Below are 19,019 nucleotides of genomic sequence, written 5' to 3'. Positions count from 1 at the left end.
CCAACCTAGTCTCTTCCCTGATCACTCTGCTCCCCCAGCAACAATGCCCCATTGATCCATTTCTCCCTCAATTGCACCTTCTTCCATGCATCTCTTTCCATTCTAACAGCTTCCATCCTCCTCATTCAAATTCCTCCTGAAAACTCCATTCTTCCCTGCTGTCCACAAGAACTCAACAGGGTGTATTTGTACATCCTAGTTACTCCCAGTACATGCAGTCTACTCTGTGTCTGGGTTCTTTGGACTGTAGTCTCTTTGAAGCAGGGAGAGTCTTGAAATGTATGTGTCTTGTACCACACTATCAGCATTCAATAGGTGCAGCTGCTGAGACAGGTCTTGATCCCTGTATTCTTGGTGGGAAGTATGTTGCTACAAATCTTGACAGGCTTCAATACAGGGAAGGGTAATTTTGCTGATGTTGACATTTGAGAAATATTCAGAAGCCCACTCACTTGGATGATATTCAGGCATATTTAGACTTGTAAAAAGCTTCCAACGGCACTAACAGAGGTGAAGTGTGGACTCTGCTGAGTAGCAGGAAAAGGTCAGAGTAGCCCCAAGGCAGTCAGGAACCGTAAGAGAACTGAGATTTCTGTCATGCATGTCTGGCAAACTGGTAGAGTCGTTCCTCCTCCTCACGGCACAGCACGATGGCTGGCTCACTCCTGGACAAGTCGGCATTGTAAAGGAAAGGTCTTTCCTAGCACTGCTACTTTGAGATCATATCGCTTGCAAGCCTGAGGTCCCAGTCAGTAACATAAGACCAAACACACACGCAGTTTTCTTGGTACAGTGACTGTCCCTGCAGCAGCTGCTGTGTGCACGGCACCTGACTTCCTCAGTAAAGCAAAACAACAGTTCTAAGTGATAGCACTAGTTCAGCCTGTTCCGTAACAGAGAGAGGATGCAGGTTCCAGAGCAGAGAGAGAGAAATCAAAACAAGAAGGGATGAGGACTTCCCTCAGTGCAGACCCTTATCATTTAGTCAAACAGGATGCAATAAGATTGCATGTGGAGCCTTTGGCATGACCCAGTGTAAGTACCACTCAGGAAGATGAGAGAACAAAGCACAGAACTCGAAAGAGCTTACGTAGACTCAGGGCTTGATTCTGCTCTCACATACACCACTGGGAACGGGGAATATGCTACTGAAGTGGAAGGAATGATAGCAATGTAAAATGAGCGAGAGCTAAAATGTCCTTGTCTGCACTAGAATTATTGTTCATTTATATGTAGAGAAGCTTGTAGATTCACTCTTTAAATGCTTAATATAAGGTTTTAGTCTCTCTAGAGCAAAGCTATTGTAATAAAACAGTAAGTCATTCATAGTGCTTTGCCCATGCTTATTCTTCATGAAGTCCCCTGATGGTCAAGAATGACAAAGAAGGCCACAGTAGTTTGACACCCAAATCCACTGAAATTCAAAACTCTTGAAGATGCCAGCAGAAGTAAATACCAGTGAGGAAAATATCACTATCTGCATTTAACACATGGAGAGACAAAGAGCAAACTGGTTTGCCCACTCAGGCTATGTCTAGACTGCAGGCTTCTGTCAACAAAACTTCTGTTGCCAGAAGTTTTGTTGACAGAACTCATGTCCAGATTGCAGATCTGTCGGCAGAGATCTGCCAGTTCGGAGCATTCTGCCAACATCCCTGTACACCTTGTTCAACGCGGAAGAAGGGATGTCTCGGCAGAGGGGATTTTTGTGACATTTGACTCCATGGGGATGGGCCAACCGTCAGAAAAGCCTCTCCCAACAGAACTGTTGGCAAACGATATGCAAATGCGCTGCACAATCTGTGTATCTTTTGCTGACAGATCTCAACAATCTAGACATGGCCTCAGAGTTGGTGGTGGAGCCCAGATAGAAACCAAAGACGAACTTTTCCAAAATATCTACTGATTTTGGATGCCCAGCCTGAGACATCTGGGAGTCTAATTTTCACAGCATGGCTGCTCAACACTTTCTGAATGTCAGGCGCCTGCAAAGTGCCTCACTCAGTACATAAAAACTGCAGAGCCCAAAATCTCTTGTCACTTTTGAAAATCAGAACCAAGGTCTCCTAGAGCTCAGTCCTGTGCTGTAACCAATACACCATGCTGCCACTCAGTCTCTTGTCTAGTTTTCAGAAGCACTCAGCATCGATGTAACTCAGCTCCCATTCAGCCAATAGTAAAACTTCAGCAGACCTAAGATGGGAAAGCTCACTGCTTCTGAAAATCCCACCCCTGGTGCCTAAAATATTCAACTGCAGACTGAAGCTAGCATCCAACAACTGAATTTGGATTGACTCTCACAGCCGGAAGCACTGACTGCAGTTCTGAATATACAGACTCAGGGTATGTCTACACAGGAATAAACAACCTGCAGCACAGCCTGGCTGAGCTGTCTCAGGCTAAAGATTGTTGTGTAAATGTATGAGCTCAGGCTGAAGCCCAGACTATGGGACCCTCCCCAGGGTCCCAAAGTTCGGGATCTGGCCTGAACTCAAATGTTTCCACACCTATTTTGCAGCCCTGTAACTTGAGCCCCATGAGTCCGAGTTAGCAGACTCAGGCCAGCTTCAGATGTTTAATTACTGCCTAGACCTGTGTTTAAGAAATACTGAAACCAGGGAACACCAAACAATAATATTTTTTTGCGAAAACACCTATGAAAATTTTCTTAAAAGAAATTGTTGTCAGAACAACAAAAAAGAAAAACAAAACTACACACACACACACACACACACACACACACACACACACACACACACACACAGAAACAGCAACATAAACGAAATGAAGTAAATTAATCAGGTATCACTGCAATGAAGAAGTAATGCTGTATCTGGCTTTAATAACACGAAATTTATACCATCGGTGTATAATACCAAAAACACATCAGACGTTCGTGGCACACCTGCGAGTTGTTCACAGAACACCGGTGTTTCGCGGAACATAATCTGAGAAACACTGCCATTTTGCCTAGGTCAGGGGTCAGCAACCTGCGGCTCTGGAGCTGCATGTGGCTCTTTAAGGAGCTACTTGTGGCTCCACAGGGTTAAGCCTAGGTATGGGGGTGGGTTTGGGCTCAGATGGGTTAAGCCTGGGTATGAGGGGGTCATTTGGGCCTGAGTGGGGTTAAACCTGGGGATGGCGGGGTAGGTTTGTGGGCTGGGGAGTAAGCTTGAGGATGGGGGAGCAGGTTTCTGAGTTGAGGCAGGTAAAGGCTGGAAGATGGTGGTAATAATTTCCTAACTGATACAAATAATTGTGTGTGTGCTGTTCTTAAAATAGGGGTGACAAAAAGTATGGTTTTATGTTATTTATTAAGTACCATCTTGTATTCAAACGCATTGTAGCTCTTGAATTACTGAGTTTTCTAACTGAATTTGAAAAAAATGGCTCTTCTTGCTATTTCAGTTACAGACCCCCGGTCAAAGTTTATTATGTGGCTATCACCCCATGGTATCTGACTGCCTGTTTTGGTGACAACCTGCCTGCCCTCCTGCCCAACATTAGCACTGCAGCTAGCATCCAGCACAGTCACTGCTTCTCAGCAGGCCCAAGAGAGAAGCAAATTTTTACGTCAGACCCCTCCAATCATCTAAAATAAGGCCTCCATTCAATAAAGCCCTTAGGCACGTACCTAACGCCCACAGACTGCAGTTGGAATTAAGCACACTCTTACAGAAAGACATTCAGTACTTTGCTGAACTGAGGCCCAAGGCAGGGGTTTTCAACCATTTTCCTTCCGTGTCCCACCCAAATGCGCTGTGAAAACGCCACAGCCCACCTGTTCCACAATAACTGGTTTTCGGCTTATAAAAGCCAGAGCCGGCGGTAGAAAACATGGCAACCGCATGGGGCCCCAGGTTACAGGAGTCCCGTGAAGTGAAGTTGCTTGGGCTCTGGCTTCAGCACCATGCAACTTGTGCGGCTCCAGCTGTCTGCCTGGGGCCCCAGGGCTGGGCAGATGCCCTAAAATCAGGGCCCTGATTGAGAACCACTGGCCTAAAGAATGACTGAGAACCAGATGAGTCACATAACAGTCAACCTGCAACACCTGGGGATGGCAGGAATGTTTGTGTGACCCAAAAAGTGTCCCCAGAGCCCACTTTGGGGGTGTGCACTTTGGCAGCACTCGCAGCTCAATGTTTCCAGCTTGTCACTCAGACACAATTGGATTGCAGTACAGGGCCAGGAGTCATGAAAGATTATCAGATTAATTCACAGGAGGAGAACAAGCAGATACAGGACATTCTGGCCCTGATTCTGGGCCTAGCCCAGTCTGATACCAGCGTCTTTCCACTGGCTTCACTGGAACTACTTCTGATTTATACAGTGTAACTGAGACCAAAATTGGGCCAGCTGGGCAGAGGTAACAAAATCAGCCCTCTTCCAGGGAGCTGTCTTATTAGGCCTGCCAGAGAAAGCAAAAAGACAACCTTACAAGACACTAGGACTTCTCTCAGCTTTATCCCAAACCAGGTGCCTCTCTCACAGAGGTCAAACTGTAGCACCAATTGAAAGGGAAAGAAAACAACCACGCACAGGTTAAATTTCCTTCCCATATCCTGGGAAACTATCTCCTGAGCGTGTCTCTCTGATCTCCCAGCCCCCCTCACCCAGGGAAGGTCAGCTGTATACCTTCTGCAGGGTTAATTGGCACAAAGGGCCCCCTGCCAAGCAAAACTAAGTTCTTAAAGGGACACTGTCAACTTTATATTTTTGTTTGAATTTCTTTTACCTATGGCTACCTGTAACATCTGTGACTGAGCGATATTAGAAACAAATACTTATTTGCCTTTGTTTCTCCAGTTAGCTTACTTGGTGGATGTGATCTGGCCATTTTCACTGTTTCCTCTGTATAATCAGTTTCCTCTGTTGTTTGTATGGGTCCTTCACACAGCAACAGGGGAGGGAGAGAGAGAGCGAGCGAGCAAGAGAAAGCTCTTCTAAAAATTAGGAAAATTATATTGTAGATGTACAAAAACTGGCAGGGGGATTCAGAGGCAGGTGTGGGATCTCAAACTATTTTAGCTCCAGTTTTAAAAAGATGAGATTTAACATAGAGGGTGTCCCTTTAGATCTGGCAAATTCTAGGTACATCCAGGCACAAGGTACAATATCAGTGTATTCTATCAGGGGCTAACTCCGGCCGGGATATTTTCAGCCCGGATGGACTGACACACACCATCACATCATCCCTATTTCTGCACCATTCCATAGTTGTGCTGTCTCACACGCTCGCTTCTCACTCTACAGTGCTCTGTGCTCTCTTGACCTTTACTCCCTTAGTTATTGCCCTGCAGTCATTGGTTACTGGGGATTAGACTCTGACTGGACATCTGTCATTAATGGTTCCCATACTCTTTGAGGGGAAACACTGAGGACAAAGCCAATTTATTTTCCTGATGACAGCAGCACAGCAGAAGCTCTGAAGACACATGCCCAGCTCTACCCACCATCTCCACTAAAGCCCAGGGGATGGAATACAACACCCATTTACTGGTATTGGTATCAAAAATGAAATATGAACAGGGGAACTAAATGCATGAGGCCCAGGCTTCAATCTGTGGGGCATTTCGCTAGAAAAACTGCCCTTCCCTAATAGGAAATTTCTGACTTTGTCTGGCGTTAAAAAACAAAACAAACAAACAAAAAAAATCAACACTGGAAGTGGTTGACCAAAATACGGAGGGGAAAATTAAGTAATTACCTTGTTCAGAACCCTGCAAGGAGCTCCATGCAGGCAGAATCCTGGACTTTTATAATGCTCTTTGCTGGGCTCCAAGGGTAACATGCGAGGTGCTCATTTATCATGGTGTTGAGCACAACAGTGATGCCAAGAGAGACAGATGTCTCCATCAGCGGCAGTGAATCAGTAACAAAACAATAGGAGTTTACAAAGTCCACTGTAAATCTTGACAAAATGAATTGTTTTTTGAGTGGGGACAGAGTTACAAAGTTAGCAAATGAGAGGAATGTCACAGAGGATGTAATACATTTAGATTTAGGAAAGCATTTGTTTCTCTTCCGGGAAATCATAACTGGAAAATAAATTCAAAGTGCCTTGGACAGCAACTCTGACATGGATGGAAAATTGGCATAAAGGTTGCAAAGCAAAGGGGAATGACAAACAACAATGCATCCAGGAGGCAGCAGTGTCTGTTGCAGAGGTGCAAGGATCAGTGTTAGTCTAGGTTTAAATAACATCTTAATTAATGACTTGGAAGACTAAATAAATATCATATTAAGGAAGTTTGAAGATGATGCCAAATCAGGGGTGCAAAACACCCGTGAACAGAGATAATTTACTGGGGCCGAGGAAGCTTAGGAACAAACAAGGGCAAAAAAAGCAAAATAAGGTTCTGTGTGGAAAATGAAAAGCCAATAAAGCCGGGGGAAAATGGCATAACATACAACGTGAGAGGAAAACCTTGGGAGCAGCACAGTTTCAAGAGCCCCTAGAGTGGGCATGCAGAACAGATCAGACATAAATTTGCAAGGCAGTATGACTGCATAAGTGATCAGTGTCATTTTGTCAGACAACGCTTCACTCAAAGAGACACTTGTCTTCTCCTCAGACCTGGCATGATAATGCCTGAAACACTGCATCTAATTCTGCAATCCACAGCACCATGAGGGTGACAACAAATTGGAGAGCATTCCGTGAAGAGCAGCACGAATGATCATTAGTCTGGAAGAACCAGTTTAGGAGAACAGATTGGAAAAACAGGCTGGTTACAAGAGGGCTAAAAGGGGCATAACTGTTCACAAGTACATAAAGGGTGTAAACACTATGGAAACAAATGATGAATTAACCTAGTGTGGCACACTGAGGCATAAACAGAAGAAATGAAGGCTGAATATAGGAAAAACTTCCATGTCAGTGATACACATCAGGGTGCGGAAAAGCCTCTCCTGGGAAGCGGCAGAAGTTCGCGCACCTGGCATTTTAAAATCCCAAGCTGATAAAGCGCTATCAAATAGGGCTTAGGGAACAATTCTGCATTGCCTCGCACCTGCCAAGATATGGATGATGGGTCGGACGATATAATTTCTATGAACAGATAAATTAACTTTCTGAATTCCCCCTGGAGGCTGACAAGAATTCAGAGACACAGCCTTATCAATAGCACACCTGAATTTTGTATGTAAAAACTTACACAAAACCAGGGACAAAAGCTGTGCAGACAATTGTAACAATCATTGAGAACACACTGTGTGTCTTGGGCAGAAGTTACTGTGAACACTTTACTGTTCAACTCCCATCCTGGTCCTCTATATATTCCGCCCCTAACTTCACACTGAAGTTAAGCAATTTAGAGAGAAAAATCACAGAGCATATTCTCAGAATCCTTTGTTCTAACCCTTTTTCTCTCTAATCCTCTTCTCCACCATATGACTCACAAGAACAGTCCCTGACTAATGGAAACCCTCCAGAAACTGTCAGAGCTGCTGTGATACTGGTGTCCATTAAAGTTCTAAGCTACTTGGTTTTATTTTCAAATATTAGTTCAATAGTTTAAACAACTGAAGGAGTTCAAAATACAAAAGTACACACAAGAAAGCGAGACCAGGTGGAAGATACTCCTGTCACCTCTTATCCACAGGAAATCTGACACTTTTTTGTTTATTGTATTCTGATTGAACTATAAATTTTTCTGGAAAAAAAACAAAAAACCACCACCAATAATATACGTGATATGATCAGTCCATAATTTCCACTGAAAGTCCTGAATTGTCCAGTGGCCTTAGAGAAGTACATACACTGTAGTCCAGTGAATGACTGCAAAGTCCAGGCCAGGATTTAGGGAAACCCTGTAAGGTGACATTGTACAGCAACAGGCAAGAGGAGGTAATAGTGAGCCAGTGAGAATCACAGTCTGTCTGTGCCCAGCAGCCTCAATAAAGAACCCCCTTTACATTAATTATAGCCGAGCCCAGTCTCTTCTCTGCCGTGAGAAAAAACCTACCAAGCAACGCAGGAGCCTTTCTAATCAGGTCCCCAGTCCTTACTGTACCACCTCTCTAGCCCTTAGCTGTCCCTCTCACACCCCTGCATTACCCAACACCCTGTCCTGCTGCCCCCTTCCCCTCCAGAGGAGCAGAGACAATAAACCCTCTGACATCTACCCCCTACAGATGGACGGACGGACAGACAGACAGATGGACAAATGCTTTTCACAATGTTGCGCACAGACCGTAAGCTCAAGACTGGTGGCAGGCGATCTTTTCCAAGCAGCAGGAAACAGGAACAAAACCAGTCTCCTTCCACCCTATGCTGAAAGAGTATTTGGTGGCGGTTGTTTGCAGAGGAGTCACTCTGATTTCTGCTTGTAAAGACTGACCGTCGCTCAAGCCAAGTTTCCGTAAGAAATAATCCCACTGTGTATTTATATAACTCCTTTCACCCCAAAAGAACCCAGAGGCCTTCACAGCCTCACAGGGCTGCCTGCCATGTAGCTAACCTCCAGGCTGACACACATGGCCGGTTTTTAAGCAGAATCTTCCACACAGGAGAAAGGATCAATAACAACCCCCTCCCGGCCCCCTGCCCCCGCCACTCCTCCTGCTCCATTTCTCAACCGCCTGGGAAAACCCCACGGGACCTCCCAACTTTCCTGTGGGTTCGGAGCCCCTGCTCTAGAATTTAAAAGGAAACAGATCGGGTTACCCTATAAAAAGAGGACACCCGGAGAGGGAATGTATCTGTACCAGTACCTACCAACTCACCTTGTATTAGTGTCTTATAGCAGGGGGAGTAAACTTTCTGCTGAGCCCCACTTTTTGTCCTTGCCATTAGCAGGGTCCCCTCCTCCATCCCATGCAATCCCAACGGATGGAAATTTCGGTTATGCTCAGGTGAAAAAGAAAAAACAAACAAACAAGAACAGTACCTGCTCCTGCCGGGAGGGCAGGGGACCGGACTCGATGACCTCTCGAGGTCCCTTCCAGCTCTAGCGTTCTGAGCCTATGAAAAACAACCCCCTTTGGGGCACACGTAGGCAAACAAGTCTGTCAAATGTGACAACCTTATTAATCAGTATCTAAAGGAGACGACACAGATATAAACCCAGTAACCGATTTCAGCGCTTTCAATGAGCTGGCTGCGCCTGAGCCCCAGCAGCTGATGTGCTGCACCCCCCTTAGGAAACGTCCCGCCCCCCCACTTTGCGCACCCCTGTGCTTTAGTGTACCCAGTGCATCCATACAAGGTGAGTGGGCTGAGGCTGATGCAGAGACGCGCCCCATCGGGGGGGGTCCCCTCTTTTTCCAAGGGTCACATACGCTAACCCAGATCGGTGGCTCCCACTCCCGGCGCCCAGAGGAGTTAAAGCCTGGGCACGAGGGGCCGCCTGGAATCAGTGCCCGCCGCCCCCAAGGCTGCCCTGGGCTTCTTTCCCCGAAGCAACAAGTTCGCTCGGCCGGCCGGGGAGGGGGCCGCCAGCCGCTTCCCGAGCCCGCCCTTTGTACGGCGGGTGCCCCCTCGGCGGGCCGCGGCGCGGAGAGGCGGGCGGGGAGCTCGCGCTTCCTGACCTGGCCAGCATGGCTCGCAGCGCCTCTCCTCCTCCTCCCCCCGCCCCTCCCGCGGCGCAGCCGGCTGCAGCGCCGCTTCCCCCTCCGCTGCCCAGGGGAGCCGCGGGCTCGCCCTTCCCCGCTCCCCCCGCCTCGCCCGGGGGGAGGGCGGGCCTGGGCCCGGGACGGGAGCGCCGAGCGCTCGGCCCGAGTTGGGGGCAGCCCCCGCCCTGCGCTGGGGGCGCCTTTCCCTGTCCGAGCGGCCGCGGGAAGTTGAGCGGGAGGGACGCGGCCGGAGCCGGGCTGGCACCCACCTGGCGGGCGGGCGGCGCTGCGCAGCGGGAGGCTCCGGCGGGGTCCGCTCCACCCCGCGCGCGGCAGGAATGCGAGGAACGCGGGCTGGTATGCAGCGAGCGCGGCCGGGCCGGGCCGGGGGAGGGCGAGGGGCTGAGGCGGAGCCGGGAAGGGACTGACCGGCGCTCGCCTCTGACCAGGGCTGCGGGGGGGGGGAGGAGACTTGGGGCGGGGGACGGAAGGGGCGGAGGGGGGGGGCGCGGCCCATCAGCAAGGCCGGGGCGAGAGGAAACTCCCGGCAGCAGCCGAGGAAGGAGTCAGCGCCAGTGGCCGGAGAAATCCCGGCCGCGGCGAGGGGGCAGGGTGGTGCCAACCCTCCCGGATGGGCCGGGAGTCACCGGGAAGGCACGTTCGGTTAACCAGCGATTAAAGATTATGCCGCGGGCTGAAACTGCCGGGGACGCAGCCCCAGAGCCGCACGGCCGGGGGTCCCCTTAACCCGCCTGTAGCCGGGCTCCGGGGTGGGGCGGAGCAGGGCAGGGCTCGGGGGTTGTGAAATTTCCTGAGGCGTGGGCTGGGGAGGGCGGGCACAGCAGGATGGGCTGCTGGGTGTCGGGCTCAGCCATCTCCCTGAAACCTGTTAGTGGGTTTGTGTCTGTGCAGTCCCGGTTCTGCACGGATGAATGAAGTTCCCTTCTACAGCCTGATTGCCTTAGACCTGCCAAAAGGGTGGTTTTTGCCATATGAACGTAACCGAAACTTCCCACGGAAAAACCTGGGCCAGGACAAAAAGTGGAAATGGCTGCCAAATGCACCTTAATGAAGGAAAGGGCCAGCCCCTCCCGGCTTCGGTACCACAAATAATCTAAAATAACCGGGATGGAGGCCTGGAGTGGAGGTAAACCTCTCTGCGCCATCCACACCAAAAACCTCTTCCACTTCCTTGGATATGTTGTCCTAGTGGAGGGTTTTCTACTGTTCAGGAGCACGTCCCTAACTGGCTCTGAGCATGCAAGTTCCATGGCACTCAGCCATTAAGCTTCCACACCCGGAGGTGAAGCGACAGAAGGTTGGGGTGCTGTAACCACCCCTGGTTCTGTATCAAGAGGTCCTGGTGTAAAGGGAGCGTTACTGGTTCACTCACTGACAGGTCTAATAGGACCAAGTACCAGTGCTGCCTGTCCCAGGCTGCAGCCACCAGGATCACCAAGGCTTGAGCTGACTGAATTTTGAGGAGGACTTTGTGGATGACAGGAACAGGAGGGAATGCACGCAGGAGTGGGCTTGCCCATGAAATGCTGAATGTGGCCACCCAAAATCCTGGGCTCTGGTTCCAGTAAGAGCAAAACATCCAACACTTTGCATTGAGGTGTGTGGTGAATAGGTCCATCTGCGAATAGCCCCAAACTTGGCCAACTGACTGCAGCATGTGCGGCTGAATGGACCACTTGTGGTTCATGAAGGACCTGCTGAGGTGGTCTACTATGGTATTGTGAGCCCCTGGTAGGTAGTGAGCTTGCAGGACAATTTGGTGTTGAATGAAAAGCTCCCAAAGCCTAAGAGCCTCGTGACACAGGAGAGATGAGCGTGCACTCCTGTCTGTTGATATAATACCTTAGTGTCGTGTTGTCTATGCTCACCTACATGCAACGATGCGCCAGACTGTGTCAAAACACCTTGCTGGCCAACCTAATGTCCCTGTACTCCCTCACATTGACATGGAGATCAAGGTCTGATATGCCCCAAAGAGCCTGAGTCCAACACTCTCCCAGATGCACCATGCAGCCTAGTGTCTGATGTATCAGTTACTAGGGACAGAAAAGGCTGGGGACCTTTGAAAGGAACTGCCCCACACACTGTCTAAGCATCCAACCACCAATGCAGAGCCTGCAGAACCTGCTGCAGTAGAGTCACTAACGTCTATACTCTTTCTCACAGGGAGATACACCATAGCTAGCCACAACTGGAGAGGATGCAGGTGAAGCCTGGCATGCTGTACTATGAACGTGCATGCCGCTATGTATCTGAAGAGTCTCATACAGCACCTGGCTGTCGTGGTGGGTAACCTCATCAGGTTGTTTATGATGCTAGCCATAGCCTGAAACCTGTTCTCTGGGAGAGAGGCCCTGACACACACCAAGTCCAAGAGAGCCCCCGTGAACTCTATCTTTTGCATGGGAACCAGCACTGATTTTGTGTCCTTTACCAAAAACCTGAGACTGTCAAACATACATCAGATAAACCTCAGATACTGCTGGACCTGGGCCTGTGACTTCCCTTTAACCAGCTTCCATGCACTTGATGAAGACTCTTGGAGCTGCCAAAAGGCCAAATGGGAGGCCTGTGGATTGATGATGACCCCAATTCACCACAAACCTCAGAAACTTCCTGTGTGGAGTGGAAGATAGATTGCAATGTGAAAATATGCGTCCTGTAAGACAAGAGCAGTGAACCAATTCCCTTGATCCAGCAATGGAAATTATGAGCCCCAAGGAGACTATGGGAAACCTGATATTGTTTACATACTTGTTCAGGCCTTGCAGGTCCATGATGGGTTTCAGACCCCCTTTGGATTTCAGAATTAGGAAATAATGGGAATAAAACCCTTGACCCCGAATTGAGGGGGAGCCTCCCCTATTGCACCTTGCTTGAGGAGTGACTGGACCTTCTGAGCGAGCATGTTTGTGTGAGAGAGGTCCCTGAAGAGGGACAGGGAAGGAGAGGGGGAAGGAGGGTAGGAACTGAATTGGATAGCATATCCCCTTTCCACTGTGCGCCAGACCCAGTGGTCCCATGTTGTACGGCACCAGGCAGGGTAGAAAGGGGATAGGCAAAAAGAAAATAAGGGGAAGGCTTGATCCCAGTGTGAAGGGGTTCAGTGCTCCCTACTGCACCATTAAAAGTTGGGTTTGTGGGGCGGGGCTTCTGCTGTCCCTGACACAGGTCAGGTTGGCTAGAGTGCCTCCTGCTGCTACAGCCCCATCTCCTGTTGTGGTCCCTGGGCTGTTGCTGCTGCTGTGGAAACTGCCTAGGAAAGGAGTGGAGGAGTAAAGCGCCTGCGCTGAGTTGTGGGAGCACAAAAGGTCACTCTAATGAGTCTTTAAGACTATGAAGTCTTTTGTCCATTTTCTCAGAAAACAAAGTGCGTCCCTCAAAGGGCAGGTGTTGTATGGTCTGCTGAACCTCCTGTGGCAGGCCAGAGACCTGTAACCATGCCCTACACCTCATGGCAGTCCCCGAAGCTGTAACATGGGTAGCCAAGCTTGCAGCATCCAGGGAGGCTTGGAGGGCAGCACGAGAAATGAGCTTGTTTTCCTCGACTACCACTGTAAACTCTTGTTTAGCGTCCAGAGGAAGTAGTTCTGAAAATTTAGACAGTGAAGACACTGTATTAAAAGAGTACCTGCTCACCAAAGCCTGCTGGTTTGCTGTAACTGCAACTGTAAACCCCCTGTGAAATAAACCTTTCTACCATACAAGTCCAATTTCTTGGCTTCTCTATTTTTGGGAGAAGGGCCTTGAAAATGTTGCTGCTCCCTGTGGTTGGCTACTTCAACAACTAAGGAGTTGGGAGCAGGGTGGGTGAACAGGTATTCATTCCCCTCAGACGGGACGAAATACCACCTTTCATTCTTCCCTGCAGTTGGCTGGGCAGACGCTGGCGCCTGCCACGCAGTTTTGGCTGTCTGGGCAATTGCTTTTACAATGGGCCAGGCCACCCTGGAGGGTCCCGTGAATGACAATGTCCATCATGGGGTCCGCTTCATCTTTAACCTGCTCAGCTTAGTCACCCAAGTTCTGAGCCACCCTACAAAGGAGCTGCTGAAGTGCCCGACCATCCACCAATACCAGAGAAGCAGAGGAACCTGCCACTGCAATACTGGAGAAGCAGAGGACCTGCCACTCTGATACTGGAGAAGCAGAGGACCTGCCACTGCTTCGTCTGGGGAGGACGATGAAGAGGTGCCAGCCTGTCCCAAACTACTTGGGTCCATGGCCATCAAGGGGTCCATACTCATTGCCAGTGGTGGGGGAATACTTGTGCTGTCAGCACCTTGATGCCCACCAGGAGTGGTGCAAAAGCTGACGCAGGTAGGAGAGGCACTGAGGCCATCGAGGTTACCAGCACCAATGAGGCCCACGTATACAGCACTGAGGCTGCTGGTGCCAGCGCTGGTGCCACTGAGATCGGTGCCACAGGCAGGGGCGGCATGATACTGGTCTTTCCCCGGCATTGATTGGTCAGTAAGCAGCTGAAGGTGCCGCTCAAAGTATCATAGGGACCCCAGACACCACCAGAAGCGATGGGGCCCCAGAGTGCAGTCTGAGAAATTGGCCCTAAGATTCATGGTATGCCTGGGTTCCAAAAGGGCCATTGTGGAGGTGCCTGCCAATTGTGCTGGCTGTGGCCATGCCTCAATATCGGCTATGATCAGATGAGGAACGTTCACTATATGATCATGAAAAGTAAGAGTCTGACTCCAAACCTGACATCTCTGATGCCGAGGACCAGGGAGGTGCCTGCCTTGGCACTGTCTGTGCCAGCACTTGCACCAGTACCGCAGTCACCGAATGTACCACGGACATTGAAGATAGTGCCGTCATTGCTGGTTTGCCCCGTGATGGAGACCAGCTCCTCACGTGCACCAGCGATGCCAAAGTCCTGGGAGGTGAGGCAGACACTGAGAGACTCACGAGACTTTGTGTTGCATGGAACACTTCAGGCGTTGAAGGCATCTCAGGTGAACGAGGACTGGGTCCTCGAGCTAGTGTCAATGTCTGGCTCTCCGAGTCCTGCCTTGCCACGGTTCTACTGTCGGCATCTCAGGCTCATCCCTTCTCCTGGGTGCCATTGGGGACTTACCCCTATTGTGCCTTTTCTGCTTATGCAGCACCAGGGACTGAGATCTATGCCTCCTGGCAGGGTGTGGTGCTGGCCCACCACCCTGGTGCCAAGCACTTTTGTCCATTCTCGGTGCTGACGTTGCCGTTGGTGCTGGCACACTCTGCACTGAGGATGTCGTGCTTGGCCCCACTGAAGGTGCGTGCTCTGGTTGAAGCACAGCTTCTATTAGAAGGACTTTCAGGTGCTGAGCCCTATCTTTTAGAGTCTTCAGCTTAAAAGTCCTGGAAATCGCACAGCAGTCTCCCTCATGGCCCTCACCCAGGCACTGTAGACAGGCTGAGGGGGGACTGCTCTTCAGCATGTGCTTGCCACAATCTCCACAGGTCTTAAAGCCTGGGGACCCACACATGCCCCAGCATTAGGGCCACGAGAGGCAGGAACCAGCCTCCCTAACTCGGGCTGACAACTATGTACACAAGAAACTGATAACGCTACCTACCTAAATAATAACTATGACAAAACTGATAACTATATACAGATAAGGACTATCAACAAGAAAGGTTGCTCACACAATCCCCAGGAGTTCTGACGACCATCACTGTGGTGAGAAAGATATGAGCAGGGAGAGGGTAAGGTGTTTTGTATATTGTCGATCATAATGGTGCCAGTCCAGAGGGTGCCGCACTGATCCCATAGCTACTGGCTAGGGGAAAAAGACCTCCGGCACCTGGGCATGTGCATCTGTGCACATGTGCATTGGAATGAACATGAGCAATCACTCGAAGAAGCCGCCGCACCTTCTCTCAAGCTTAGTCTCTGCAGTACTAAACACACAAGGGAGACACTGGTCTCAGGACTAAGAAGAGCCCTTTTCAAGTGAGTCAATCACACCACACCCTGCAGTACAATCAGTTCTTTCAGTCACGTTTTACATTATAACACTTAGCCCTTGTGCGCATTTTCATATTCAAAGCACTTGACAAACATCTACCCAACCTTCTCAAAAACCCTGCAAAGTAGGTTAGTATTGTGAAGAGTTTAACTAGGGAAGAACAATTTTACTGACCCTTCTAACCTATGACTAGTGGGATATATTCTTCTGGATCGAGATGGCCCTATTCTTCTTTACAATGGGGCAAATCAAAGCCTGGTCTACACTTAGAGTTTTACAAGCATTATTATGTCATTTAGGGAGGTGATTTTTTTTTACCAGTATTGCTATGCCAGTTAAAACTCTGCTGCAGACTGTTATACACTATACTGGTATTGCTTACGCTGGTTTCACAGACTATAGATTTCATAGCATTTTTAAGGCCAGAAGGGATCATTGGATCCTCTAGTCCAGTGTCTCCCAACTAATTTGGCCATGGAACACTTCTGGGCTGGGAATATACTGATGGAACCAGTGCTTTTTTCTAGGGAAAAAAAAAGGAGCTGGAACTCAAGCCCAAACTGCCCCCAGGCTTAACCCCACTCTGCAGCCCCTTCCCATCCCCAGGCTTATCCCCCCCACAGCCTCAAACCACCCTCCCCCACTCCCAGGTTTAACCCTCTGCATAGCCCCAAATGTACCCTTCTGCCACCAGGCTTAACACCACCCTATGGCCCCAAACCACCCACTCCCACCTGTAGGCTTAACCCCTGCGTGGCCCCAGACTGCTCTCCCACCAGGCTTAACTAGGCAGCTAAATAGAGAGACGAGTGTAGGAAGACACACATCAGTATCTGCCACCTGGAGTTATTCACTTTTAGCTAATGAATTTTTCAGAGAATCAATTCATTATTTCCATCATTTCCCCTCCAAAAATACAGCCCCGAAGCCTGAGAACACCCTGAACGAGAGGCAAGCTTTCATTGTAAGAGCAGTTGCTCAAAACATTATTGTATAAACCCAGGAGACTGCCATGTTACCCTCAGTGTCACAAGTCATATTCAGGCTCACAATGAGGTACTGAGTCATTTCACTCAGATCGTCTGGGGGCACAGCCCCAAACTGCCCCCAGACTTACTCTCCCCTCCCCCCTGCATAGCCCCAAACCACCCCTATGCCTAATCCTGCCCCCAGGATTAACCCCTGCCCCCAGAGCCCCAAAACACCTCTCTCCACAAACCTAGGATTCACTTACCTTGCACAGGAACTCCGCAGGCCACTGCTCCTTTACCAGTCATTGTCTTCTGTTCATCTCTGCACAGCTCCTCCCACCCACAATGTTAAACCAATTAAATTCAGGGCTACTCTTTCAGTGCAGTAGGCAGGGCAGGGAGCCAGAAGAGTGAGCAGCTGGAGCTGCAAATTGCTCCTTAGAGAGCCACATGCAGCTCAGAACAGCCCCATCTAGCCACCTTCCAAGATGGCGGAGCCGGGAAAAAGGGTGGTGGAACACCGTTCCGCTGGGTTCCACCAGAAAAAAAGCCCTGGACAGAACACATACCTGCTGGTCTGGGAGGGTGGAGAGTGGGGGAGGTTTTCATACTGAAAAACTGCTGCATGCAATGCTTGAAAGTTGATTTTAAAGAGTTAGCTGATTTAGATGTCTTTTGTTTTGCGAAGAACAAAAAATAACAAGCAAAAATCATCTGAATGAACAACTAATGTCCTGATAGGAGGATGGTTAGCAACCCTATAATTAAGTATAAAAATTAAAAATTAAGTACAAACTCAAAACAAAACATTAATATAACAGCTGAAAGAAAGATGGTGAGTGTCCGTCTTTAGTTAAAAAGGAAAAAAAAGGACAATATTGTTCAAAAAAGGACTGTCCTTCCTTAAAGCTTAAAAACATTTTTTATGAAAAAGAAATGCAAAACAAATTATTATGGAAAAATATTTGTAAATTTTGTGTTTTATGAATTTGTTTGTTTTACAGAAAACTACTGGAAAATAAAAATAAGTAACATTTGACAGGTGTTTTTTTTTTACATGGGAGGAGTGTTTTTGCACCTTTTGTTTACAAATCCATTTAATATTAGGAACGATGCTTGAGACTTGGATCCTCATATTAAGTGCAGCATCATGTCTATTCCTGTATTTTGTTTTCATTGCAGGGTGATGTAAAAATCCACTTTCACATAGGTATGAGGTAGCAAAAGGAAGGAGCACTCAAACTGCATGTTTTGCCAGATTGGGGTGCTCTGCACTTAGACTGCTCCAAACATTATTTACTGAAAGTTTGTTAAACTTTTCTTTCAGTTGAGAATCTGAAGTCAAGCCACATTGCACGGAACACCAGTGTTCCATGGAACAAAGTTTGGGAAACACTGGTCTACACAATAAACTCAAGTAAATGTATACCTGTAATGAACCCATTTAGCCACGGTGTGTCTCTGCTGAACCAAATGAAAATGAAAAGTGGATGTTTACAGCGCAGTACTATGTGAAAAATGACTTTGTAAAAATGGCACCCTATTACTCATTACATCTGCTCCTTGTGTGTATTGAAGGTCAGATCTGCTGACTTTGTGGCTAATGTACATTTTTGCCCCTGTTTCCTTTGCAGAGTCAACACAGCTCAGAGAGAGAGCTGACTTTTATTTCTTTCTGTGAATCATCAACAGAATTGCTCACCAAATTCTGGTTACTTACAGTTGCAGAAATGCACAGAAATGAATGGACTTGCATATGTGTCATGGACAAAATTTGGCCTGTCAACCCTTTCATACCAGGGATGATGTGCAAGGAAATACCTCAACAGAGCATGCAAATGGAATGTGATTGGGGTGATCACAAGAAAAGAATCTTTTTTGTTATTAATTGAACAGATTTGATAGACAACTATTGACAGACAACATGGAACCTATCATACTATTTTTTCAAGGAATCACTTTTCAGAGTAAAACTGCACACCAAAGTAGTTCTAGGTTCTCTTTTACAAATGGCAATCTCAATTCAAGTTAAGGTTTTTTTTTTGCTTCTGTATTTTAATCTCCCTGCTTTGTTGTAGCATAGTTCAGTGCTTCTTCTTAAACCATGTCTTTACTTTTATCAAAGCAAATGAGATCAGATTCCACCTACAAGTCTACTGAATCAACAATCATTCCAGTATATCAACTGCTAAAAAGCCTATACACAAGTGTAGTATTTTTTACCATAACACATTTTAGTGCAAAGGATGATTTTTTGCTGGGCTTTCCTAGGTGTGGAAGAATTTACCCAAATTAAAACAGAAAAGTGACTTGTGAATCGCAGCAGGGGAACAAGAATTCCATAGAGAAAAGGACATGAGAACTTAATGAGGAGACAGGAACAGTAGGCTGAACATGCAGGAGGACACAAGAATGAGAACTCCTGAGAAGCCTGTGACCTTTAGCCTGTTTTCCGCACTTCCTTTATTGTAAGACTGACCTCAATAGAGCTAAATGAATAATTGAT

General features: G+C 48.2%; 1 protein-coding gene across 4 annotated transcripts in view; it reads right to left on the bottom strand.

The window, feature by feature from the left end:
• Window positions 1-9,873, bottom strand: part of TEAD4 (TEA domain transcription factor 4) — a 72,726-nt gene extending 62,853 nt beyond the window's left edge. Inside the window, exons 1-2 of one of the 4 annotated variants that reach the window (XM_075002763.1) lie at window positions 9,825-9,873; window positions 8,892-8,982 (exon numbers count right to left, since the gene is read on the bottom strand). Coding sequence is in view for 2 of the 4 variants with exons in the window: in XM_075002753.1 (XP_074858854.1) it covers window positions 8,892-8,982; window positions 9,192-9,200 (100 nt within the window). In the remaining 2 variants the exon portion in view is untranslated. Of the gene's footprint in view, window positions 1-8,195; window positions 8,345-8,891; window positions 8,983-9,191; window positions 9,477-9,824 lie in introns of those variants that run through there. The other 3 variants (XM_075002753.1, XM_075002745.1, XM_075002772.1) reach the window with 3 other exon arrangements.
• Between the last annotated feature and the right edge of the window lie 9,146 nt (window positions 9,874-19,019).

This window comes from Carettochelys insculpta, chromosome 1 (genome assembly GCF_033958435.1).
Source record: "Carettochelys insculpta isolate YL-2023 chromosome 1, ASM3395843v1, whole genome shotgun sequence".
Lineage (NCBI taxonomy): Eukaryota > Metazoa > Chordata > Testudines > Carettochelyidae > Carettochelys > Carettochelys insculpta.
Note: the sequence above shows the minus strand (reverse complement) of the source record. Positions and strands in the feature narration are given on the sequence as shown.